The sequence below is a fragment of the Dama dama genome, chromosome 4 (genome assembly GCF_033118175.1).
Source record: "Dama dama isolate Ldn47 chromosome 4, ASM3311817v1, whole genome shotgun sequence".
Lineage (NCBI taxonomy): Eukaryota > Metazoa > Chordata > Mammalia > Artiodactyla > Cervidae > Dama > Dama dama.
The window spans coordinates 52,209,164-52,236,263 of record NC_083684.1 but is presented as its reverse complement, the minus strand read 5'-3'; the positions used below and the strand labels follow the sequence as shown (position 1 = coordinate 52,236,263).

Here is a 27,100-nt window from a genome sequence, read left to right as displayed (position 1 = left end):
TCTCCCCTTCCATTAAAAAAAGTGTTTTCTTTTTTTTCACAACTACTATTATGTTTCTGTTTCAGAGATCAGTGATGTTCAGGGATGTTGCCATTGACTTCTCTCAGGAAGAGTGGGATTGCCTGGACTCAGCTCAAAGGGATTTGTATAGAGATGTGATGTTGGAGAACTACAGTAACTTGGTGTCACTAGGTAAGAATATCTGCCCTAGTATTTCAGGATCTATCTTTGGAATGGCTGCTTTCGTTTCCATTATTTCAAGGTTGTTTTTAAGTAATTAACTGCATTTTGTATTATTCTCAAAGGAATAGTTTTAAATTGCTAGAAGTAGATTGGATAGTTTCATTCAGTTCAGTTTAGTCACTCAGTCATGTCCAACACTTTGTGACCCCATGGACTGTAGCACATCAGGCCTCCCTGTCCATCACCAACTCTTGGAGTTTACTCAAACTCATGTCCATCATATCGGTGATGCCATCAAACCATCTCATCCTCTGTTATCCCCTTCTCCTCCCGCCTTCAATCTTTACCAGCATCAGAGTCTTTTCAAATGAGTCAGCTCTTCGCATCAGATGGCCAAAGTGTTGGAATTTCAGCTTCAGCATCAGTCTTTCCAATGAATATTCAGGACTGATTTCCTTTAGGATGGACTGGTTGGACCTCCTTGCAGTCCAAGGACTCTCAAGAGTCTTCTCCACCATCGCAGTTCAAAAGCATCCATTCTTCGGCCCTCAGCTTTCTTTCTTGTCCAACTCTCACATCCATACATGACTACTGGAAAAACCATAGCCTTGACTAGACGGACCTTTGTTGGAAAATAATGTCTCTTCTTTTTAATATGCTGTTTTGGTTGGTCATAACTTTTCTTCCAAGGAGCATGCGTCTTTTAATTTCATGGCTGCAGTCACCATCTGCAGTGGTTTTGGAGCCCCCAAAAATAAAGTCAGCCACTGTTTCCACTATTCCCCTATCTATTTGCCATGAAGTGATGGGACCGGATGCCATGATCTTAGTTTTCTGAATGTTGAGCTTTAAGCCAACTTTTTCACTCTCCTGTTTCACATTCATCAAGAGGCTCTTTAGTTCTTCTTTGCTTTCTACCATAAGGGTGGTGTTACCTGCATATCTGAGGTTATTGATATTTCTCCCGGCAATCTTGATTCCAGCTTGTGCTTCAACTAGCCCAGCATTTCTCATGATGTACTCTGCATATAAGTTAAATAAGCAGGATGACGATATACAGCTTTGACGTACTCCTTTCCCGATTTGGAACCAGTCTGTTCTTCCATGTCCAGTTCTAACTGTTGCTTCCTGACCTGCATACAGGTTTCTCAAGAGGCAGGTCAGGTGGCCTGGGATTCCCATCTCTCAGAATTTTCCACAGTTTGTGGTAATCCACACAGTCAAAGGCTTTGGCATAGTCAATAATGCAGAAATAGATATTTTTCTGGAACCCTGTTGCTTTTTTGATGATCCAGTGGATGTTGGCGATTTGATCTCTGGTTCCTCTGCCTTTTCTAAATCCAGCTTGAACATCGGGAAGTTCATGGTTCACATATTGTTGAAGCCTGGCTTGGAGAATTTTGAGCATTACTTTACTAGCGTGTGAGATGAGTGTAATTGTGTGGTAGTTTGATCATTCTTTGGCATTGCCTTTCTTTGGGACTGGAATGAAAACTGACCTTTTCCAGTCCTGTGGCCATTGCTGAGTTTTCCAAATTTGCTGACATATTGAGTGCAGCACTTTCACAGTATCATCTTTCAGGATTTGAAATAGCTCAACTGGAATTCCATCACCTCCACTAGCTTTGTTTGTAGTGATGCTTCCTAAGGCCCACTTGACTTCATATTCCAGGATGTTTGGCTCTAGGTGATCACACCATCATGATTATCTGGGTCATGAAGATCTTTTTTGTATAGTCCTGTGTATTCTTGCCACCTCTTCTTAATATCTTCTGCTTCTGTTAGGTCCATACCATTTCTGTCCTTTATTGAGCCCATCTTTGCATGAAATGTTCCCTTGGTATCTCTAATTTTCTTGAAGAGATCTCTAGCCTTTCCCATTCTGTTGTTTCCCTCTATTTCTTTGCATTGATCGCTGAGGAAGACTTTCTTATCTCTCCCTTCTGTTCTTTGGAACTCTGCATTCAAATGAGTATATGTTTCCTTTTCTCCTTTGCTTTTCACTTCTCTTTTCACGGCTATCTGTAAGGCCTCCTCAGACAGCCATTTTGCCTTTTTGCATTTCTTTTTCTTGGGGTGCTCTAGATCCCTGTCTCCTGTATGGTGTTGTGAACCTCCATCCATAGTTTCATTGGGCACATTTATCTCCTCTATCCTTTAAATACAATTGCTTATCTTCCTTCTGTCTTCCTTGATGATTAGGGGAGAAAAATGAATTCTGGGACACTTGCAGTATTGCCAGAAAAAAGCAAGCTATGATTCATTGTTACAATTTAGATCTTTCAAAGCAACTATTTTTTAATAACTGTTTTTTAAATAGGTGCAGAAATGTATGGTTTTTCTGACAACAGAAGAGCTTATAATTAATATAGTGAGACAGAGGATCAATGCATTTTACTAATTATTCAAGTGAACACAGTCCATTACAAAAAAATTCTCTTATTTGTGTTCTGTAGTTGAATATCATATTTTAAGAACTGTGTATTTTACAAAGAACGAATATGCTAGAACTGCCTTTTATTGGAAATTAGCTCAGGAAGAACCTGTGATTGTCAAAGAAAGTTGATTTTTTTCCCATAACAAAATAAGGAACAGAGCCTATATCAATGAGAACTTTATTTTATTTTATTTTCAATGAGAACTTTAATAAGTGATTTTCCTACCTAAATAATGACTTTGGTCCTTGGACTGTTCAAGTCACTAGCATATAATTGTCTCTTGCCTCTTCCCTCCCCTTTCCCCGCCCCATAACAACCCTTTTATATAAATTTGAGGGTCAGTTACTTTCCAGACTTTTTTGTATTTAGATTTATTGTCTCCATTTTAAAAAATATGTTTGTTTATTCAAAATTTATTTATTTATTGGGAAGACTATTCTCTGCCAATGACTGTAGTAGGCACTGGAGAAATAATGATCTAAACAAGGATCCTATTCTGCTGAAACTTACATTCTTGTGGGAGAAATACAAGAAAATAAGGAAACAAAAGTATGTGTGTATATGTATGTGTACATATATTTATTTAATAAATATAGCAATTGCAGGTAGCAATAAAGAGTATGAATAATGGTAAAGTAGAATAGGCAAATAACTAAATGGCAAATGGAGGGGTGCATTATTTTAGGTAGATTTTGGAAAAATCTCTCTAAGAAAGTAGTATTTGAAGAAAGACTTTACCTAAATAAGGGCATGAGTCAGGGGGAACAGTATTCCAGGTAGACGGAGTATTAATAGTAACTGTAAAGGGCTTGGGGTGGGCATTAACTTTGTAGGAAGAATAGGAAAACATTTTATCTAAAGAAAAGTGAATGACAGAGTAATAAGAAATATAGTTAAAGAATAGAAAAAAAAGAGTTGACATTTTATTCTCTAAGGTGATGCCCTCTGAATCCTGGCCGAAGCAAATGCATATTGTCTCTGAAGCAAAGTAAGAGGGCTTTAAAATTCTCACAAATTAAGATCAACAAAAGATGAGCTCACAAATATCATCAAACTCACAAGGAAACAGGTCACAGGTGAGTGATAGATAATCTAAGGAAACAACAGATTCTGTGGCAAATGATTTCACATATTGGAATTTTTAAATGTAAGTACAAACTAGTGGTGAAATATTTGAAGAAATAAACTGAATCACAAAAATGACAAGCAATAAAAGGTTTTTATAAAGGAACAGATTTGGAGGAAAACTCTAAAGGTTCTGTTTAGTTCTTTTAAAAAATATTAATAATCATTCTAAGATTGATAATTTGACTGCATGGAAATTATTCTCTTTATAAAAAGACATAAAAGATAAGCCTTGAATTTGGTGAAGATACTTGCAATGCATATTCAGAAGAATTAAATTAGTATGTGGAATATAAAAATCTTCTATAGATGGTTAAGAAAAAGGTAAAAGACATTTATAAACAGTTCAAGGAAAAGGGAATGCATATAGCCAATAATCATGAAAAACTTTAACCTCATTAGCAGTCTGGAAATGCAAATTAAAACCAGTGAGATAATTGTTTCACACACACTAGATTGGCAAAAATTAAGAAGTATGACAGTGTCAAGTGTTTACAACTATTTAAGGCAGAAGTATTATATACCTCATTATTCACAATAGCAAAAAAATGGAAGTGACCCAAATGTCTGTCAGCTGAATGGATGAATAAAACTGATATACCCTTATAATGGAATATTAGTCAGCAATTAAAAAAGAATGAAGTTGTGATACATACAACATGGATGAACCTTGAAAACATGCTAAATGTAAGAAGCCAGACACAAAGACTATTTATATGATTCCAGTTACATGAAATATCCACAGTAGACAAATCCATAGAGAAAGAAAGTGTACTAGTGGTTGCCCAGCACTGGGGTGGGGGCTGGGAGGTGAGGGTGGATAGAAAAATGAAAATGGGGAAGTTGAAAATGGCTGCTAATCAATATGGGGTTTCTTGTTGAAGTGACAAAAATGTTATAAAATTTGATTGTGATGATTGTTGCACACACAACTCTGTGAATATAGTAAAAACTGTTGAGTTGCATGTATGCTAAATGAATGAACTGTAGGTATATGAATTATACATTAGTAGATCTGTTTCTTTTAAGAGTTCTATACCTTACTGATGTTGGTATCAATTGGCATAACCACTTTGGAAAAATATATAGAAATTATTTCCAAACTTATATACACTTTGGAAATAGCAGGGGTCCTTTTAAAATTTCAGGTCCCAAGCCACACCCCAGACCAATTAAATCAATGAGTACAGGACACTGATATTATTTTTTGAAGGTTCCTTAGGTTGTTCAAATAAATGTTCTGACATGTTTGGTAACTACTGTAATATGATATTATCTGAGAATTTATTTTTTATATTTAAGTGTTAATGTCAATATGAATATGTTTGGATTTATTTCTCTCCTGTTTTAATGGTTTTGGTTTACTCTTTCTTTTTTTTTTTGAGTGTGTGGCATGCAAGATCTTAGTTTCCCAGCAGGGATTAAACCTGTGCCTTCTACAGTGAGAGCACAGAGTCTTAACCACTGGACCACCAGGGAATTCCCTTGGCTTACTCTCTTGATCTTCTTTGATTCCTTTTAAAATCTTTCCTTAATTGGGATGGGTAGAGTTATTTTTTTAAGTCCATTTCTTCCCTTCTTTAGTTTGGAAGACATATACCATTTATATGCTCTTACTGGTTATCTTTAATTTTTTATCACATGCACTTTATTCATTTTAATGCAGATGCAGTTTTGTAGTTTTCAGTAATTGTAATATTTGAAAAATTATACATTTTAATGGAAGGTTAAATATTTTACTAGATATTAATTGTTTTAATTAATAATAAAACATAGTTATTCTTTCCACATATAATATTTGGTTTGCATACTGCTTTGCAGAGGTCTTGTAATAAACTATATGCCTCACTCTCATACATAGGATTTCAGGGCCAACAAGCTAAAAATCACACATATAAAGGATTGTTCAGTTCAGTTCAGTTGCTCAGTTGTGTCTGACTCTGCAATCCCACGAACCTCAGCACACCAGGCCTCCCTGTCTATCACCAACTCCTGGAGTTTACCAAAACTCATGTCCATCAAGTCAGTGATGCCATCCAACCATCTCATCCTCTGTCGTCCCCTTCTCCTTCTGCCCTCAATCTTTCCCAGCATCAGGGTCTTTTCAAATGAGTCAGCTCTTCGCATAAGGTGGCCAAAATATTGGAGTCTCAGCTTCAACATCAGTCCTTCCAATGAGCACCCAGGACTGATTTCCTTTAGGATGGACTGGTTGGATCTCCTTGCCGTCCAAGGACTCGCAAGAGTCTTTTCCACCACCACAGTTCAAAAGCATCCATTCTTCGGCCCTCAGCTTTCTTTCTTGTCCAACTGTCACATCCATACATGACTACTGGAAAAACCATAGCCTTGACTAGATGGACCTTTGTTGATAAAGTAATGTCTCTGCTTTTTCATATGCTGTCTGCTGCTGCTGCTGCTGCTGCGTTGCTTCAGTCATGTCCGACTCTGTGCAACCCCATGGACTGCAGCCTACCAGACTCCTCCATCCATGGGATTTTCCAGGCAAGAGTACTGGAGTGGGTTGCCAGTGCCTTCTTTGAATATGCTGTCTAGGTTGGTCATAACTTTTGCCAAGGACCATGCATCTTTTAATTTCATGGCTGCAATCACCATCTGCAGTGATTTTGGAGCCCCAAAAAATAAAGTCAGCCACTGTTTCCACTGTTCCCCCATCTATTTGCCATGAAGTGATGGGACCAGATGCCATGATCTTAGTTTTCTGAATGTTGAGCTTTAAGCCAACTTTTTCACTCTCCTGTTTCACGTTCATCAAGAGGCTCTTTAGTTCTTCACTTTCTGCCATAAGGTGGTGTCATCTGCATATTTGAGGTTATTGATATTTCTCCCAGCAATCTTGATTCCAGCTTGTTTCATCCAGCCCGGGATTTCTTGTGATATACACTGCATATAAGTTAAATAAGCAGGGTGACCATTTACAGCCTTGACATACTCCTTTTCCTATTTGGAACCAGTCTGTTCTTCCATGTCCAGTTCTAACTGTTGCTTCCTGACCTGCATACAGGTTTCTCAAGAGACAGTTCAGGTGGTCTGGTATTCCCATCTCTCAGAATTTTCCACAGTTTATTGTGATCCACACAGTCAAAGACTTTGGCGTAGTCAATAACGCAGAAATAGAAGTTTTTCTGGAACTCTTGCTTTTTCGATGATCCAACAAATGTTGGCAATTTGATATCTGGTTCCTCTGCCTTTTCTAAAACCAGCTTCAACATCTGGAAGTTCACGGTTCACGTATTGTTGAAGCCTTGCTTGGAGAATTTTAAGCATTATTTTACTAGCATGTGAGATTAGTGCAATTGTGCAGTAGTTTGAGCATTCTTTGGCATTACCTTTCTTTGGGATTGGAGTGAAAATTGACCTTTTCCAGTCCTGTGGCCACTGCTAATTTTTCCAAATTTGCTGACATATTGAGTGCAGTGCTTTCACAGCATCATCTTTTAAGACTTGAAATAGCTCAACTGGAATTCCATCACCTCCACTAGCTTTGTTCATAGTGATACTTCCCAAGGCCCACTTGACTTCACATTCCAGGATATCTGGCTGTAGGTGAGTGATCACACCATTGTGATTGTCTGGGTCATGAAGATCTATTTTGTACAGTCCTTCTGTGTATTCTTGCCACCTCTTCTTAATATCTTCTGCTTCTGTTAGGTCCATACCATTTCTGTCCTTTATTGAGCCCATCTTTGCATGAAATGTTCCCTTGGTATCTCTAATTTTCTTGAAGAGTTCTCTAGTCTTTCCTAATCTGTTGTTTTTCTCTATTTGTTTGCATTGATTGCTGAGGAAGGCTTTCTTATCTCTCCTTTCTATTTGGAACTCTGCATTCAAATGAGTATATCTTTCCTTTTCTCCTTTGCTTTTCGCTTCCCTTCTTTTCACAGCTATTTGTAAGGCCTCCTCAGACAGCCATTTTGCTTTTTTGCATTTCTTTCTCTTGGGGATGGTCTTGATCCCTGTCTCCCGTACAATGTCATGAACCTCCATCCATAGTTCATCAGGCAGTCTGTCTATCAGATCTAGTCCCTTAAATCTATTTCTCACTTCCACTGTATAATCATAAGGGATTTGATTTAGGTCATACCTGAATGGTCTAGTGGTTTTCCCCACTTTCTTCACTTTAAGTCTGAATTTGGCAATAAGGAGTTCATGATCTGAGCCACAGTCAGCTCCCAGTCTTGTTTCTGCTCACTGTATAGAGCTTCTCCATCTTTGGCTGCAAAGAATTTAATCAATCTGATTTCGGTGTTTACGATCTGGTGATGTCCATGTGTAGAGTCTTCTCTTGTGTTGTTGGAAGAGGGTGTTTGCTATCTACCTTGAAATGCATTGATGGCTGCTGTGGCAATGAGTAGAAATTTATAAAAAGATGTGAAATTGACATGTCTATGTCAAATACACATTTCATTTTCACAAAATTCTTATCAGGATTGTACCAGCAGTGTGTGACTGTACTCTTTTTCTACACTTTGATGAACACTGGATAATCATGACATAAAAATATGTGTCAATTTGTAGATAAAAAATTGAATCACATATACTTATGATTACATGAGTTTAAATATTTTGGGAGTATTTCTATTTTGGTCATTGAATCATTACCATTATTGTTTGTGTCACTTAACAATTACATACTTAAGAAAGGTGACAATATCTCCCTTCTCCCAGGACAATATAAAGAATGTTAGAATACTTTCATTTTGATTAATCTTTCCTATCTGATATGTTATTGTTGACGAATATTTTAGTTGTTTCCTTTAACCCCCCACAGTGGGCATTAATTTTGTTTTATTGTGGTAGTATTTGGTTGTAGATTTATTCACATGATTATCCTTTTATTTGCACATTGTTCCACTTCCATCATACCTTCCTACTGGGATATGTTTTTTTTATTATGAAATACATTAGGCAAGACCAATTATTAGTAAATACTCTTCATTTATAGTTTTGCTTCACCTTTATTTTTACCTGATGATTTAAGTGGGTATAGAATTCTATACTGACAATTATTTTTTTCTCAGCACTCTGAAGATATTATTCCACTGTCTTCTGGCTTCTGTTGTTGCTCTTGAGAAGTCTGCCATCTGTCTCATTGTTGTTCCTTTTGTAAGTAATCTGTATTTTCTCTCTAAGATATTTTCTTAAGATCTTAATATAATTGATTATATTGTTTTCTTTCTTTATTTCTAGAACTTTGTTATTTTCCCTCTCCTTTAGATCTTACTTGTCATTTCTTCTATATATTCTCTTCCTCTCGTTTTGATTTTATATTTCCATGTATTTCAAGCATTTATATTACATGTATCATTTAATAATTACAGTTCCTGTGAAACCAGTCTAATTCTTCAGTTTCTTGCAAGCATGGGGGCTCTTGTGTAATGATGAATTATCCATAGCATTTTTTCATTTCATAGAGAGTCTAAGGCAAGATAAAAATGTTCCTTGGCATTTTCCTTTGAGGTCAGATGGATCTTTTTCCTTTCCTTTCTCTGTAGGCCTTGGACAGTTCTGATTTTGTGAAGAGAATCAGTGCCAATCCTTGACCTTTTTGTTTCTTGGGTTTTTTCCATACCGTTAAGAGACAGGCAAGTGAAGTCAGCAGATGTCCCGAGGGTAGCTGTGACTTCAAAGCATGCTAACCTCTGGCTTCTGATGATCTCTTCATTTTGCCCCCTTTGGATCTCCTTTACTTTTTTTTAACTGTGGCATACTTGTAAAAGGATGTTTGTCATATATTACCTAGCATTTCTTGGTGTTTTGGTGAAATCTGACCACTGTTCATATACTTGCAGTATTGTGTCCTTCTACCTTTGAACATACTATATCTACTTTTCTTTTTATGTCCTCTGTAAAGTTTCATTGCCTTTTTAAAAGATCTTGCACATTTCTTGGTAAGTAATTTCCCTAGTACTTCATAAATTTTGTTCATATTATAAATAGGAATATTTTGTTCTGTGAAAAAATTCATAGATATAAATACACATACATAGAGTGAAATATTCATCTCTATAAATGGATAATAGCCTTACAAAAATATCTAATAGTTTTTCAGTGGATCATTTTGGATTTCTAGGTTGATAATTTGCTCTCCACATATAATGTATGATCCTTTTCTATATGTACCATTAAAAGAAAACTAACCAGTAGAAGGAGCTGAGTATTTGAGTATATCACATTTTGAAAACAGTTATTTTTGTTTTTTGAACTAATTGGGGGTGCTTCTAATGTTTAATTTAAAAATTTTCTATTAAATATGTTTATGTAGGTGTCTGGTAAATACCCTTAATTAGGTTGAGGAAAAGCCATTTGGTCTTAGAGTTTCTAATACAGTCTTAAAATACATTTTCTGATGTTGAACTATTTCTGCATTTGTAGGATAAACCTTATTTGATAATGATGTAATGATGTATTAGTCCTTAAATACACAGCTAGATTCTCTGTTGCTAATATTTTACTTTTGAAAATTTACCTGTGTTTGTTTGTGATATTGGATTGGTTTTCCTGAGCTTTCTTTGCCCAGTTTTGTTACCTGAGTTCATTTAATTTTGTAAAATGACTTGGGTGGATTTCTCTATTTTTATACGTTCAAAAACAGTTATATGTAATCTTGCCAGTAATACTGTCAGTCATCAGTATCTACTGCCTTTTAGGAGCATAGACATTGAACTCAAATTTTAAATTCTAATGTGGTTATTGATGTATATTCAGATTTTCTATCTTCATGGGTCATTTTAAAAATTATTTTCATCCATTTCATTACTTTTATAATTTACTATTGAGTTATATATGGTTTTTTTGTCATAAGCACTTTGGACTTGGGGGAGTTAAGGTCTTTTCTTTTCCAGTGTTTTGGATTTGTGCCCAATCTGATTTTTTTCCTACACGTCAAAGTTTTGTATCATGTATTGGTGTTTGCAAATAATTAACTTGTTGTTTTGCTAGCCATTTCTATTCTTTCTGCATTCTAGTTTACTTGTTTATTGATTTTTAGATAACTAATTGTTTTATTTCCCTCTCTCCTTCTTGAGTTGAACCTTAATTCTCTTGTTTTTAATTATTTCTTGTTTTCTAATAAATCGATTTAAGGCTGTAAGTTTTCTGTGGTACATTAGCTGAATCTCATGGGATTTCACACAAGGTTGCTCTTGGTATTTAGTTTTAAATTGTGAGTTTTAGTTTTCTTTCATTTTCCTTTTATGATAATCATATGGAAGTATCTTAGTTACATTATATATTTTTTGCATGCTTTTGTAATTTCTAATTTTATTGTAATGTGTTAACATGTCATCGGTTTTACCCATCTACCCATCTTATGTTCCAGTCTACTCTGTCTTTATTTCTTGTCTGTTAATATTAGGTCCTAAAAGGGGGAAAGATACTGTTTCCTTCTACTTACACAACACTTTTGATCCTAGATGTGTGAATTTTCCCATACCAAGCAATCCTCTAGTTCTTGGTGGACACCAACTGGGTATTCTACAGTTAACTCAGTTCTGACACTAACTCTGCAGAGTAGTACAGACACCACAAGTTAAGGGTTCAGTCCAATAAGATTGACCACCACTTCAGATGACAATTCCAAGTTCCAAGTTGTCACAGGTACTTCTGACTGACTGGCTATAAATCAGGGTTTCTCAGTGGCTATAAATCTCAGGTTCAATAATTTGCTAGAATGGTTCACAGATCTTAGAGAAACATTGACACTTAGCAGTTTATTATAAAGGATACAACTCAGGAGCAGCTAAATGAAAGAAATGCTTAGTTTTTACTGTTTATGTTGTAATCAGCCTATCAATAATCAATACTGTGGCCAGACCAGCCCTTGTAGTTCTTAACAATGATTGCAAGTAAGTATGTATCAGCAGTATGTATCAGGAAAACTTTGAGAAAATAGAAGTTTATTTACTTACAGGACCTGGAAATTACATAGCACATCTGAGGCCACACAGCGAGGTTGTTAGGGAAGAGAGAATGCAGGAGAGAAAAAGAGAGCCAGCCAGTACACAGGCATGCGTGTGAGCCTGGGGTTCTGCTTTAACTGGGGTTGAGGATTTCACAGGCCCATTCATTAGTGAATTTAAAAGGTGGAATTGGGAGTCTAAAGCGTGGGAAGATAAAAAACAAGTGGCCCAGATGGTCAGTTATTGAAATCAACTAAGGTCTCTAAAACAAAGGAGCTTACTGTGGGGATGCAGCCTGACTCAGCCTGCCTCTTTACCTAGTTGTGTGGCTGGCAGCATGTTTATTGGTCCAGACATGCTTGAAATGAATGCCTTGACAATCAAAGTTTAACTCATACTCTTGCATTACAGGAAAAAAAAAAAAAAAAAACGCCAACTGGAAGGCTTATACCTTAGGAAGGTATGGAGAAGAGTTGCAGAGCTTCCATATCCTTTCCAGGTATACCACTCTTTTAGCACTTCAGTGTATTCACTGAGTCAGAAGCTCTCTGAATCCCTTCTGTTAGGGTTTTTCATGAAAGCTTCATTAAATAGGCATGATTGATGAACTCATTGGCCATTTGTAATTAATAGAACTTCCAGGGGATCTTCCTGACCCACATCTCCTGCATTGGCAGGTGGGTTCTTTACCACTGAGTCAGCAGGGAAGCCCCAGCAACACATTACTGTGGCATGAAAACAGTTTAGTGGTTTTTGATTCTGTGTGAGAGAAGGTGGAGTGGAGAGGAAAAAGATGACAAATAGTGTAGTGTAGAATAGAACAGAAAACAGAATAGGTATTGTTTTATAAAACTAAATATATATCAGGTTCTGATGTGAAAGGTAAGTAGTACACCATATTTGAAAAACACTGAGGTTACTTCCTATGGATATTATTTCCATATATATATTTTCATTTACAGTCTTTGCTACTATGGAAGTTCTTTTGAAATGACAACAGAAATTTTTCTCTTACTTTCAGACTTGCCCTCAAGGGGGGCAAACAAGCTCTTATCTCCAAAAGAAGACATTTATGAAATAGAATTATCCCAATGGGAAATGAGTGCCAGACTTGAAAACTGTGATCTTGAGAACTCCAGTTCCAGAGATTATTTGGAAGTCAAAGGCACATTGGAAAAGCAACAAGAAAATCAGGAAGAATATTTCAGTCAAGGAATGATCATATATGACAAAATGTCTATTTTCAACCATCATGCTTATTTATCTCAACATTCCCGGTGTCATTCTACTGAGAAACCCTATAAATGTAAGGAATGTGGGAAGGCCTTTAGACGAGCCTCACACCTAACTCAACATCAGAGTATTCATACTGGTGAAAAACCCTATGAATGTAAGCAGTGTGGGAAGGCTTTTAGTCGTGATTCACAGCTCAGTCTTCATCAGAGACTTCATACTGGTGAGAAACCCTATGCATGCAAGGAATGTGGGAAGGCCTTTACTCAGAGCTCCCAACTTATTTTACATCATAGGATTCATACTGGTGAAAAACCATATAAATGTGAAGAATGTGGGAAAGCCTTTATTCGAAGCTCGCAACTCACCCGACATCAAAAAGTCCATACTGGGGAGAAACCTTATGAATGTAAAGAATGTGGGAAGGCCTTTACTCAGAACTCACAACTTACTCTGCACCAGAGACTTCATACCGGTGAGAAACTCTATGAATGTAAAGAATGTAGGAAGGTCTTTACACAACTCTCACAACTTATTCTTCATAAGAGAATTCATACTGGTGAAAAACCCTATGAATGTAAGGAATGTGGCAAAGCTTTTATTTGTGGCTCACAGCTTTCTCAACATCAGAAAATACATAATGGGGAAAAGCCATATGAATGTCAGGAGTGTGGAAAGGCCTTTATTCGTGGCTCATTGCTTATGCAACATCAGAGGATTCATACTGGTGAAAAACCCTATAAATGTGAAGAATGTGGGAAGGCCTTTATCCGTGGCTCACAACTTACTCAACACCAGAGAATTCATACCAATGAGAAGCCATATGAATGTAAGGAATGTGGAAAGACCTTTAGTCATGGCTCACAACTTACTCAACATCAGAGAATTCATACTGGTGAGAAACCCTATCAGTGTAAGGAATGTGGAAAGGCCTTTAATCGTGGCTCCCTCCTTACCCGACATCAAAGGATTCACACTGGTGAAAAACCCTATGAGTGTAAGGAATGTGGAAAGACCTTTAGTCGTGGCTCAGAACTTACTCAGCATGAGAGAATTCACACTGGTGAGAAACCCTATGAGTGTAAGGAATGTGGGAAGTCTTTTATTCGTGGCTCACAACTTACTCAACATCAGAGAATTCATACTGGCGAGAAGCCCTATGAATGTAAAGAATGTAGAATGGCCTTTACACAGAGTTCACATCTTTCCCAGCATCAGAGACTTCATACTGGTGAGAAACCCTATGTATGTAATGAATGTGGGAAGGCCTTTGCTCGTGGCTTACTACTTATACAGCACCAGAGAATTCATACAGGTGAGAAACCATATCAGTGCAAGGAATGTGGGAAGGCCTTCATTCGTGGTTCACAACTTACTCAACATCAGCGAATTCACACTGGAGAAAAACCCTATGGATGCAAGGAATGTGGGAAGGCCTTTAGTCACGGTTCTCAACTTACTTTACATCAGAGAATCCATACTGGTGAGAAACCCTATGAATGCAAAGAGTGTAGAAAAGCTTTTACTCAGAGCTCACATCTTTCTCGACATCAGAGAGTTCATACTGGTGAGAAACCATATCAGTGTCGGGAATGTGGGAAGGCCTTTACTCGTGGTTCACAACTAACTCAACATCAAAGAATTCATATCAGTGAGAAATCTTTTGAATATAAGGAATGTGGGATAGACTTCAGTCATGGCTCACAAGTTTATATATGAATTACCTGATGCTTGTAATTAATATAGAGAGCCTTCTCTGGTCATTAATTCATTATCATCAAGAATTCTTAAAATGTGAACATGTAAACACATTTGCTTCATAAAATTCAGAATCAGTGAATTTGTATGGGGGAAAGATAATTCTAATGTAATCCATGTAGAAAAACCTGTCATGACTGGAAACCTATTCAACTTTAACAAATTATAATAGACAATAATTCTCTTCATGTAAATATAGGAAGACTTTTAGCCATAGACATATGTCTTTTTCAAAATTATCTTGACTCTTTCAGTTGCTTTTCTTTGTGATGTTTAACATGATAATTAACTGCTGCTTTGGTTTACTCAGTTATCAGATAGACCTAAGAAGAATACCTTCCTTATAAGATTCCCAGAAGTATTATATAAGTTATTAAATGTAAGGTTCTTAGACCAGTGCCTTCAACATAGCATCTTACAAATATTAGCTATCATTATATTACTCGTGTTATTTTAGATAATTTGCACGAGAAGACATTTATTAGTATAATGAATATTGAGAAATCTTTCATTAGCACTGAACCTTGATTATTTGAGAGGAGGGCACTGTATGCTGTAATGAATACAAGAATGCTTTCATTTACATCTTGTCCCATATGCTATAAGAGGAAATTCATAATGTAAAAAAGAACTCTGTATATTTAATCAGTAAATCGTTGAAGAGATTTGAATTGTAACAAAGTCCAAAAGCTCATATTTTCTGCGATCTCTGACCACTAAGTAAGAGTGTTACTTAGAAAGGAAAAAAAAAATGGATAGCCAAAGTAAATCTTTCTACTAAGAAATTTTTTAAAATTTGAATGCACAGCTTTTGAGTTAAACTAAAAAAACTGATAGGCTATTTTGCAATGAAAAATGATGTGAGTCTGTATCAGAGACTATTTCCCTACCCAAATTCATTCTTTTTTCTTCAGTAATAGAATTCTTGGTTGAAAAACTTTCTCAGCCTCCCTTGCAGATCTATAAGCTGGAAGAAGTGTTTGTATGAATAGGACATTTAAGAAATAATTTCCTCTTTTGCACTTTTTTGTTTCACTGCCTACAATGTAGATATTTAAATCTGCAGCTCTGGCAATTCTGTAGGAACTTTGAGAATGGTATCTGAGTATTAAGGATGATGGAGCAGGATTACACACAGAACATGTCTGCACTTATGTTGATTTTATGGAACAGCCGTACCATTTTGGGTCTGCCTGCCTTCTGTATTTCTTTATATAAAATTAAACTTGTTTGTTGATGCTGTTGTCATTTTGTTATTGACACTAAAAATTACAATGGATATAAAAGTTTCTACCTGAAAGTGAAATGCTATGGGTAAAAGAAATCTCAAGTATGGCATTAACTTAGGGTGATGGGGAATGAGGATATATGCTCAGTTCTGGCTAAAGAACTGAAATGAGCAGTCTCTTTACAATCTTACAAGAAAGGTCTTGTACCAATTAAGGCTTTAATGTTAGAGGAAATGGTAGGAGTGACTCAGAGTGTGTGTGTTGGGTATTTCTTGCTGCTTTCTTTCAGTAATATCCTGTGTAAGAGATCCTATGTAGAATTAGCTAGAGAGAGCCTGCTACCAGAGATTGAAAGCAATATTGCTTTATTAAGAGATGCTGTCTCAGGCCTGCAGGTGCTCAATCCAGGTTAATGGTAACTTCTTAATTTTGTAACTTGTGGGATTCAAAATAACAAAATTGATTCTCTACTCCTAACTGAAGCCACTTTAGAGTGGTCTTCAGTAGCGTCTGAACAAAAAAATGAGACCATTGCCCCATCCATGTAAGGACACTGAGTCTCCTTGCAAAGACTTTAAAATGTTTTCCCCACCCAAGCCAGTCATTTTAAAATTAGTCATATTTACTACATTCCAGCTACTATCATAGGTGTTTAGGATATATTAATGAGAATTCTAGCAGAAGGAGATGGAATAATAAATTGTAGAGTATGTTAGAACATAAATGGTATTGGGGGGGTCTTTCAAAAGGAGTTGGGAGGAATATGATAATATTTGTTGCTGTATGAATCAGAATGACCAGAGTAGACCATGGAGAAGGAAAGATCTGAGTCAAGTTTGAAGGTGTGAGGGAGTAAGTCTGTGGTTATCTAAGGGAAGAGCATACTAGACAGAAAAAGCTAGAGGAAAGGCCTCACAGTGGAACTCTGCTGGTATATTTGAGGAATATGGGGGAAGCTATAGTAAAGGTCTGTGTAAAGGGATGATTGATAGAGGAGGTCAGATAACAGGGCCATATCTTGTAAGTCATTGTAAGCATTTTGGATTTTATTCTGAGGGAAATGGGCAGCCCTTGGAGAGTTTTGAATAGAGGACATAATTTGACATGCTGCTCTTGTGTTAAAAAAAAGTGGGTACGAGGCTATGGTATTAATTCACATAAATGATGGTGGCTCAGATCAGAGTGATAACAATGGTGAGAAGTGATTGGATTATAGATACATGTTAAATATGATGGAGCAGGCAAAATCTGTTTAGGGAAAGGATGTCAGTTGTGAGAGGAAGAGAAAAGCCCAAGGTGACATTACCTCAAAGGTTTTGGTTCCAAGCAACTGGCAATATATGTTCCCATCTGCTGAGATGCGGAAAGCTACAGTTCCATCAGTTTTGTTGAGTAACCAATTGGATATTCTAGCTTGCACTAGTCTAGAGATTATATTAATTTAGTAGTCATTGCCTATGTTTATTTAAATTAAGGAGGCAGGTTAAGATTATTAAGGAACTACATGTAAATGAAAGAATAGCAAAGACTGATCCACAGTGTGTTCCAACATAAAGAGTTCATGGGTAAAAGCACAGACCAATAAAAGATGCTAAGGAAGACCAGTGAGATGGAAGGAAAACCGAGACTGACATTACAGAAGCCAAATGAAACTGAGTCAAAGAAAGGATAGTCAGAGATACAGATACCTTTGGCAAGTTACATAATTGTGTGAGGCTTGAGAATTGGCTGTTGGATTTAGCAGTATTGATGTTACTTACTATTGACCTTGAAAAGAGCAGGGTTATTTCTGACGTCTCTGTTTTGGGGTGAAATGAAAGCCTGATAAGAGAATAGAAATTGGAGACAGTGAGTATAGAGATAACTGGAGGTGTTGTGCTGCAAAAGAAAACAAATAATAATTAGTTAATAATTAGTGTAGCAGTGGGAATGGGAGTGTTTTGTTTTCAGGATGGGAGAAGTAATAGCAATTCTGTATGCTGATTGGAATAATCCAATAAGGGGCAAGGGTGGATGATTTAAGACAAAGAAGAAAGACTTAACTGGAGCAAAGACCTTGTGTAGGTGAGAGGGAATAAGATTAGGGGATGGAAGGATTAATTTAGGTGATACCATGGGAGACTTAAACTCCTGGCAATAAAATGGCAGAATATGGAGTGCAGTTGGTGGGAAGTGAGTAAATGATGTAGAAGTCTTCAGAAGTGTTGTTCTGCGCCTTTCAGTGCATTCATGAAGTGGTGAGCAAGGTTAGCTGGAAATATGAGAGATAAGTTTGGGGTTTAAAAGAAGAGAGATATGAAATAGTCACTAAAATGAGATCCTTAATGTACTGTATAATTAGGAACATTAAAAGGCAAAGGGGCTAGTAAAAAGAATCATAAAGCTTAAAACTATGTTTACACAAGATCTTTGGAATTGCCATTAAACAGTAGCAAGTAGTTTGAAAGCTTACTGTTTTTGAGGAAATTGTTATGCTAATGAAACCCAGTCCTAGCCTGCCACAGTCTGACTCAAACCCCCCAAACAGTCCTTAGACTATGATACAAACCCATCAGAAAATTATTCATTTATGTAAATTGTCCATAGGAAACTATGTAAGAAAACAATATATACATCTATACCTCGTATGGTCTTTCTTCATTTGGTTTTTAAAATATATAAACTATTACATATATTCTTTTTTAAAAAATGTGCTTTGCTTTTTCACCTATTTTGGCAATCATTCAAATTTTCTGTTGCTGCGTTAACAACTGCCCCAAACTTGACTTAGAAAACAACAATCATTTAACTCACACATCTACAAAAATTTGTGGACAAGACTTGGCAGTGACATCTCAAGTGGAGTGACTTGAAAGCTAGGAGTCATCTGATGGCTAAAGGCTAGAATCACCAAAAGACTCACTCGCTCACATGCCTGGCATTTGATTCTGGCTGTCAGCTGGACCGCAGGATAGTTGGCCACAGTACCTACATGTGATGTCTCTATGTGGCTGCCTAACCTGTGACTTGAGTTCCAAGAGTGTATCCCAAAGAAGGTGGAAGTGCAAACAATTATTATTATCTAACCTTGGAAATCACATAACATCATTGTATCATACTCCTTTGGTTGAGGCAGTTTTAACTCAAGTATCAGAAAGTAAAAAGAGCTTGTAGGATAAGATATATTGTGCTATATTTGGAAAATACAATATGCCACAAAGATGCTTCCATACGAAACTTTGGAAGTCACATAATCTCACTTCTGCCATTCTCCATTGCTTTAAGCAGTTACATCTTTTTTTTTTTTTTAATTTCTTAAAAAAAAAATTGGCTGCACCAGGTCTTAGTTGTGGCACATGAGATCTTTAGTTGCAGTATGTGGGATCTCGTTCCCTGACCAGGAGTCAAACCCAGGCCCCCTGCATTGGGAGCTTGGAGTCCTACCCACGGAACCACCAAGGGAAGTCCCTCAAAAAAATTTCTGAAGCACTCATTTTTTATTATTGAAATATAATTGATATGTTAAGTTTCAGGTATATTACATAATGATTTGGTATTATCATACATTATGAAATAATTGCCATGATAAATGTAGTAACATCTGTCCCCATACAATGTTATTACAGTGTTATTGACAGTATTCCTTATGTATATTGTATTCCCATGGTTTATTTATTTTATAACTGGAGATTTGTATCTCTTTATCCCCTTCACCTATCCCCTACCCCAAATACCCATTCTTCCCTTTGGCAACCACCCATTTGTTCTGTATGAGTGTTTTCATTTTGTTTGTTTTTTAGACTCTACATATAAGTGAAATCATATGGTATTTGTGTTTATTTTACTTAGCGCAATACCCTCTAGATGCATACATTATTAAAATGGCAAGATTTCATTTTTATGAAATGAGTAATTCCGTTGAGTATATATACTGAGTTGAATAAATATATATAGATATATACCACATATTCTTTATCCACTCATCTATTACTAGACACTTAGGTTGCTTCCACATCTTGGCTTGTAAATAATGCTGCCGTGAACATTGGGGAGCATATATCTTTTTGAATTAGTGGTTTTTTCTTTGGGTAAATACTCAGAAGTGAAATTGCTGGGTCATATGGCAGTTCTATTTTTAATTTTTGGAGGAGCTTCCATAATATTTTCCATAGTAGCTGCATCAATTTACAATCGAGTCAACAATGTGCAAGTGTCCCCTTTTCTCCACATTTTTGCTAAAACTTGGCCATTTGTTATCTTTTTTATGACAGCTACTCTGACAGGTGTGAGGTGGTATCTCATTGCAGTATTGATTTGCATTTCCCTTAGTGATGTTGAGCATCTTTTCATGTGTCTGTTGGCCATCTGTATGTCTTCTTTGGAAACATGTCTCTTTGGGTCCTCTGTCCATTTTTTAATTAGGTTGATTTTTTTTTTTTTAATGTTGTATGGGTTCCCTGTATATTTTGGATTTTTACCCCTTATTGGAGATATCATTTGCAAATATTTTCTTCTATCAGTAGTCTGCCTTTTTGTTTTGTTGATAGTTTTTACTTTCACTGTGCAAAAGCTTTTAAATTGAATCTAGTAGCATTTGTTTTATTTTGCCCTTTGTTTCCCCTGCATGAGGAGACAGATCAGAAAAAGTATTGCTAAGACCAATGTCAGAGATTGTACCAGGCAGATACATCTTAATGGGAGAGTGTCATGTTTTAAGAAAGCATATAAGATGGGATATATTTTAGTAGCATTCTTGGAAAATATATTTTGTCCAGAAGATTCTCTCAGATATGAAGAGTTTGTTTTTATGGTGGTATATTATTCTTATAGCTGTATATTATTATTTTGTTGATGCACTTTGGCAGAATTCCAAAATTCTCATTTTCTTCCTGGGAACCTGGCTACCAAGCCCTATCCCAAATTTTCCCATTCTCCCCTACCAGTTATGGTCCTGTGACTAAGTGAAATGTCATCAGAAGTGATACACAGTTTTCCTCTCATTTGCTCAAAGAGTAATTTCCATGAGTATAGAAATAAATCTGAATGCATCATTAATTCCAGTTAAAATAAATATTTAATGTGGATACAGTTTACTTCTGGTTCTGGACCAAGATGGAATATAAAGAATTGTTAAACTATGGTAGAAAAGTAACTATAAGATATAAAAACACTCTGTTGTTTTAGTTGCTAAGTCGTGTCCAGCTCTTTTGCAACCCCATGGACTGTAGCCCACCAGGCTTCTCTGTCCATGAGATTTCCCAGGCAAGAATACTAGAGTTGGTTGCCATTTCCTTCCCCAGGGTATCTTCCCAACCCAGGAATTGAACCCACGTCTCTAGCATCTCTTGTATTACCAGGCAGATTCTTTACCACTGAGGCAAGGGAAGCCCAAAAGAACTCTGAAGAATACCTAGAGGCCGAGGGAGAATATCAAAGGAAAGATAAATTTGAAGGTGAGTCCCATCTTTTAACTCTGGGGTTCAGTTCAAATTTCACAAAAGGTGTGGTTTCAGCCCCACTAGATGGTGGAAAATTTTGGTGGGTTTCCAGGGCCAGAGCTGATCTATAGTCATTGAGCAAGCAGGAGACAAACCTTTAGGACACAACTGAATTGCAGCTGGTCGAGTTGAGGTGCAAGTACAAGGTTTAGAAAACAGTGTCTGCATTGAAAGGGACATGGGAAATTGCCAGGGCATAAGTGACTGACATCTCATGTGTGGGCACCTAAAGCTGCTGTAGCCCAAGGACTACAGTTCAAATTATGTACATCAGGAAGGAAGTTTGTTGGCTTTGGTTGGGCTGTAGAATTGCCAATCAAAATGGAATGAAACTTAGAAGTAACAGTAGCAGTAGGAAAGAGGGAAATCCACAAAAAATGTGGAAATTGAATGTACTCTTAACCAATATATCAGAGAAGAAGTCACAAGGGAAATTAGAAAATATCTTGAGACAAATTGAAATAAAAACACAAGACACAAAGACTTATGGGATGCATCCAAATCAGAGGGGAATTTATAGCTATAACATTTATATTAAGAAAGAGCTCAAACCAATAACCTAACTTTACAACATGTGGAACAAGCTTTTTACAACAAAAAGAACAAGCTAAACCCAAAGCTATCAGAAGAACAGAAATACTAAAGATTAGAGCAGATATAAACTGACAAATAGATTTATGGGATTAGATTTGATAAGACAGTTGCCTGAAGAACTATGGACAGGGGTTCATGACATTGTACTGGAGGTGGTGATCAAGACCAGTCCCAAGAAAAAGAAATGCAAAAAGGCAAAATGGTTGTCTGACAAGGCCTTACAAATAGCTGAGAAAAGAAAAGAAGCTAAAGGCAAAGGAGAAAAGGAAAGATACCTATCTGAATGCAGAGTTCCAAAGACTAGCAAGGAGAGATAAGATAGCCTTCCTAAGTGATCAATGCAGAGAAGTAGAGGAAAATAATAGAATGGGAAAGGCTAGAAATCTCTTCAAGAAAATTAGAGACACCAAGGGAACATTTCATGCAAAGATGAGCACAATAAAGGACAGAAATGGTATGGACCTAACAGAAGCAGAAGATAAGAAGAAGAGGTGGGAAGAATTCATAGAAGATCTGTACTAAAAAGGTCTTAATGACCCAGATAACCACTATGGTGTGGTGACTCACCTAAAGCTAGACATCCTGGAATGTGAAGTCAAGTGGGCCTTAGGAAGCATTACTATGAACAAAGCTGGTGGAGGTGATGGAATTCCAGCTGAGCTATTTAAAATCCTAGAAGATGATGCTTTTAAAGTGCTGCACTCAATATGCTAGCAAATTTGGAAAACTCAGCAGTGGCCACAGGACTAGAAAAGGTCAGTTTTCAGAAAATAATAGCAAATGAAGCAACAGACAAGGGATTAATCTAAAAAATATACAAGCAACTCCTGCAGCTCAATTCCAGAAAAATAAATGACCCAATCAAAAAATAGGTCAAAGAACTAAACAGACATTTCTCCAAAGAAGACATACAGATGGCTAACAAACACATGAAAAGATTCTCAACATCACTCATTATCAGAGAAGTGCAAATCAAAACCACAATGAGGTACCATTACCTGCCAGTCAGGATGGCTGCTATCCAAAAGTCTACAAGCAATAAATGCTGGAGAGGGTGTGGAGAAAAGGGAACCCTATTACACTGTTGGTGGGAATGCAAACTAGTACAGCCACTATGGAGAACAGTGTGGAGATTTCTTTAAAAACTGGAAATAGAACTGCCATATGACCCAGCAATCCCACTCCTGGTCATACACACCAAGGAAGCCAGAACTGAAAGAGACACGTGCACCCCAGTGTTCATCGCAGCACTGTTTATAATAGCCAGGACATGGAAGCAACCTAGATGCCCATCAGCAGACGAATGGATAAGGAAGCTGTGGTACATATACACCATGGAATATTACTCAGCCATTAAAAAGAGTTCATTTGAATCAGTTCTAATAAGATGGATGAAACTGGAGCCCATTATACAGAGTGAAGTAAGCCAGAAAGATAAAGACCAATACAGTATACTAATGCATATATATGGAATTTAGAAAGATGGTAACGATAACCCTATATGCAAAACAGAAAAAGGGACACAGATGTACAGAACAGACTTTTGGACTCTGTGGGAGAAGGCAAGGGTGGGATGTTTTGAGAGAACAGCATCAAAACCTGTATATTATCAAGGGTGAAACAGATCACCAGCCCAGGTTGGATGCATGAGACAAGTGCTCAGGGCTGGTGCACTGGGAAGACCCAGAGGGATGGGGTGGAGAGGGAGGCGGGAGGGGGGATTGGAATGGAGAATACATGTATATCCATGGCTGATTCATGTCAATGTATGGCAAAAACCACTACAATATTGTAAAGTAATTAGCCTCCAACTAATAAAAATAAATGGAAAAAAAAAGAAAAGGTCAGTTTTCATTCCATTCCCAAAGAAAGGCAATGCCAAAGAAGGTTCAAACTACTGCACAATTGCATTCATTTCACATGCTAGCAAAGTAATGCTCAAAATTCTCAAGCAAGACTTCAACAATATGTGAACTGAGAAATTCCAGATGTTCAAGCTGGATTTAGAAAAGGCAGAGGAACCAGCGATCAAATTGCTAACATCTGTTGGATCATAGAAAAAGCAAGAGAGTTCCAGAAAAATATCTGCTTTATTGACTATGCCAAAGCCTTTGACTGTGTGGATCACAACAAACTGGAAAATTCTTCCAACGATAGAAATACCAGACCACCTGACCTGCTTCCTGAGAAATCTGTATGCAGGTCAAGAAGCCACAGGTAGAACTGGACATGGAACAACGGACTGGTTCTAAATTGGGAAAAGAGTACGTCAAGGCTGTATATTGTCACCCAGCTCGTTTAACTTATATGCAGAGTACATCGTGCAAAATGCCAGGCTGAATGAAGCACAAGTTAGAATCAAGATTGCTGGGAGAAATATTCATAACCTCAGACATGCAGATGACACCACCCTTATGGTAGAAAGTGAAGAGGAATGAAAGAGCCTCTTGATGAAAGTGAAAGAGGAGAGTGAAAAAGTTGGCTTAAAGTTCAACATTCAGAAAACTAAGATCATGGCATCCAGTCCCATCACTTCATGGCAAATAGACAGGGAAACAGTGGAAACAGCGGCAGACTTCATTTTTGGGGGCTCCAAAATCACTGCAGATGGTGACTGCAGCCATGAAATTAAAAGATGCATGGTCCTTGGAAGAAAAGTTATGACCAACCTAGGTAGCATATTAAAAAGCAGAGACAGTACTTTGCCGACAAAGGTCCGTCTAGTCAAAGCTATGGTTTTTCCAGTAGTCATGTATGGATGTGAGAGTTGGACCATAAAGAAAGCTGAGGACCGAAGAATGGATGCTTTTGAACTGTGGTGTTGGAAAAGACTCTTGAGAGTCCGTTGGACTGCAAGGAGATCCAACCAGTCCATCCTAAAGGAAATCAGTTTTGAATATTCATTGGAAGAACTGATGCTGAAGCTGTAGCTTCAATATTCTGGCTACCTGATGCAAAGAACTGACTCATTGGAAAAGATCCTGATGCTGGGGAAGATTGAAGGCAGGAGGAGAAGGGGACGACAGAGGATAAGATGGTTGGATGGCATCACCGACTTGATGGACATGAGTTTGAGCAAGCTCCAGGAGTTGGTAATGGACAGGGAAGCCTGGTGTGCTGCAGTCCATGGGGTCTCAAAGAGTTGGACATGACTGAGTGACTGAACTGAAACTGAGAATTCTATATAAAAATAATCAATAAACCCAAAAGCTGGTTTTTTGAAACTAACAGCAAAATCAGCAAATCTTTCTCTATGACTATATATATAGACAGAGATAGAAGACTTAAATAGAAAAACAACAAAAGAAGACTTAAATCGTTAAAATAAAAAAAAATTTAAAAACTAAAAAAATCGCTAAAATCAGAAGTGAAAGGAATACTATAAACAGTTGTAGACCAACATACTGATAACCTTGATGAAATAGGCAATCTCCTAGAAACACATGAACTACAAAAAAACAGTTCAAGAAGAAATAGATCTTGATGCTGGGAAAGATTGAAGGCAGGAGAAGGAGCCCTTCTCCTGAGGGCTCCCTTCAAAGGATAAGATGGTTAGATGGCATCGTTGACTCAATGGACATGAGTTTGAGTGCACTCCAGGAGATAGTGAAGAACAGAGAAACCGGTGTGCTGCAATCCATAGGGTCACAAAAAGTCAGACATGACTGAGCAACTGAACAAGAACAATAAATAGGCCTGTAACAACAACAACAAAAAAGGCAATTAAATCAGTAATCACAAAGAAAAGCTCAGGACAAGATGGCTTAACTGGTGAATTTTAGAATAACACCAATACTTCTTAAACTCTTCCCACAAATTGAATTAAATAGAAAACTAACAAACTCATCCTAAGAGGTCAACATTACCTTGATTTCAAAGCCAAAAACAAAACAACAAAAAAACAAAACCAAAAAATCTACTAGAAAAAACAAAAACAAAAACCCTGAAAGCCAGTAACCCTAATGAATAGGATGCAAATATCCTCAAAACAGTACTGGCAATAGTAATATGCTAATGAATTCATCAAGCTACTGAAAGGATTAACATTGTGGCCAAGTGGCATTTATCCAGGTCCTGTGAGGGTGTTTCAACATAGGAAACCAATGTAATGTAATACATTTATAAAATAAAGAAGAAAAATCTAAATAATCATATCAACTGATGCAGAAATATGTCTGAATTAGAACTATAAAACTCTTAGGACAAAATATAGGTGTAAATATTTGTGACCTTGGATTAATGGTTTTTTAGATACTATTCCAAAGGAAAGAAATAGACAATTTGGAATTCATCAAAATTAAAAACTGTTTTGCTTCAAAGGGCACTGCCAAGAAAGTAAAGACAGAACCTACAAAAATGGAGTAATATGTTTACAAATAACATATCTGATAAGTGACTTGTCTTGAGTCCTTTTGCTATAAGGAATACCATAGCTAAGTGGCTTATCCACAACAGAAATGTGTCACAGTTCTTGAGGCTGGAAAGTTCAAGATGAAGGTGCTGGCAGATTCCATGTCTGGTGAGGGTCTACTTTCTGTTTCATAGGTGGCTAGCTTTTCACTGTGTGCTAACATGGCAGAAAGAGCAAGTGAGCTCTTGGGGCTCTTTTACAAGGGCACTGCTCCCATTTGTGAGGGCTCTGCTCTTATGACATAATTGTCCTCTGAATACCCTGCCTCCAAATACCTTTACATTTGTTATTAGGCTTTGACACGTGGATTTTTATTTGTGGGGGTGGGGGTGGGGGGGACACAAACATTCAGACCATAGCAGAACTTGTATGTAGAGTACATGAAGCACTCTGATAGTTCAGCAATAAAAAGAACCACATTGTTAGGGACCAAGTATCCATATGTTGAAATCCTAACCCACAACTGGAAGGTGCAGCCTTTGGGAGGTAATCATTTCATAGTGTTTAAATATACCAAGTGGGCTTCTCTGGTGGTTCAGAGGGTAAAGCGTCTGCCTGCAATGCGGGAGACCTGGGTTTGAGTCCTGGGTCGGAAAGATCCCCTGGAGAAGGAAATAGCAACCCACTCCAGTACCCTTGCCTGGAAAATCCCATGGACAGAGAAGCCTGGTAGGCTACAGTCCATGGGGTCGCAAAGAGTCAGACACAACTGAGCGACTTCAGTTTCTCT

The 27,100-nt window shown here is 37.2% G+C and overlaps 1 protein-coding gene across 6 annotated transcripts in view; it reads left to right on the top strand.

Moving 5' to 3' along the window:
- The window catches only part of LOC133054275 (zinc finger protein 420), a 97,776-nt gene that overhangs the window by 10,776 nt on the left and 59,900 nt on the right, over positions 1–27,100 (top strand). The window contains exons 1-3 of one of the 6 annotated variants that reach the window (XM_061139114.1): positions 3,566–3,697; positions 6,183–6,251; positions 12,690–15,896. In XM_061139114.1, coding sequence (XP_060995097.1) covers positions 6,185–6,251; positions 12,690–14,620 — 1,998 coding nt within the window. In that variant the 5' untranslated portion in view covers positions 3,566–3,697; positions 6,183–6,184 and the 3' untranslated portion in view covers positions 14,621–15,896. Of the gene's footprint in view, positions 1–65; positions 193–3,558; positions 3,698–6,182; positions 6,252–8,788; positions 8,874–8,956; positions 12,168–12,689; positions 15,897–27,100 lie in introns of those variants that run through there. The other 5 variants (XM_061139117.1, XM_061139118.1, XM_061139111.1 and 2 more) reach the window with 5 other exon arrangements.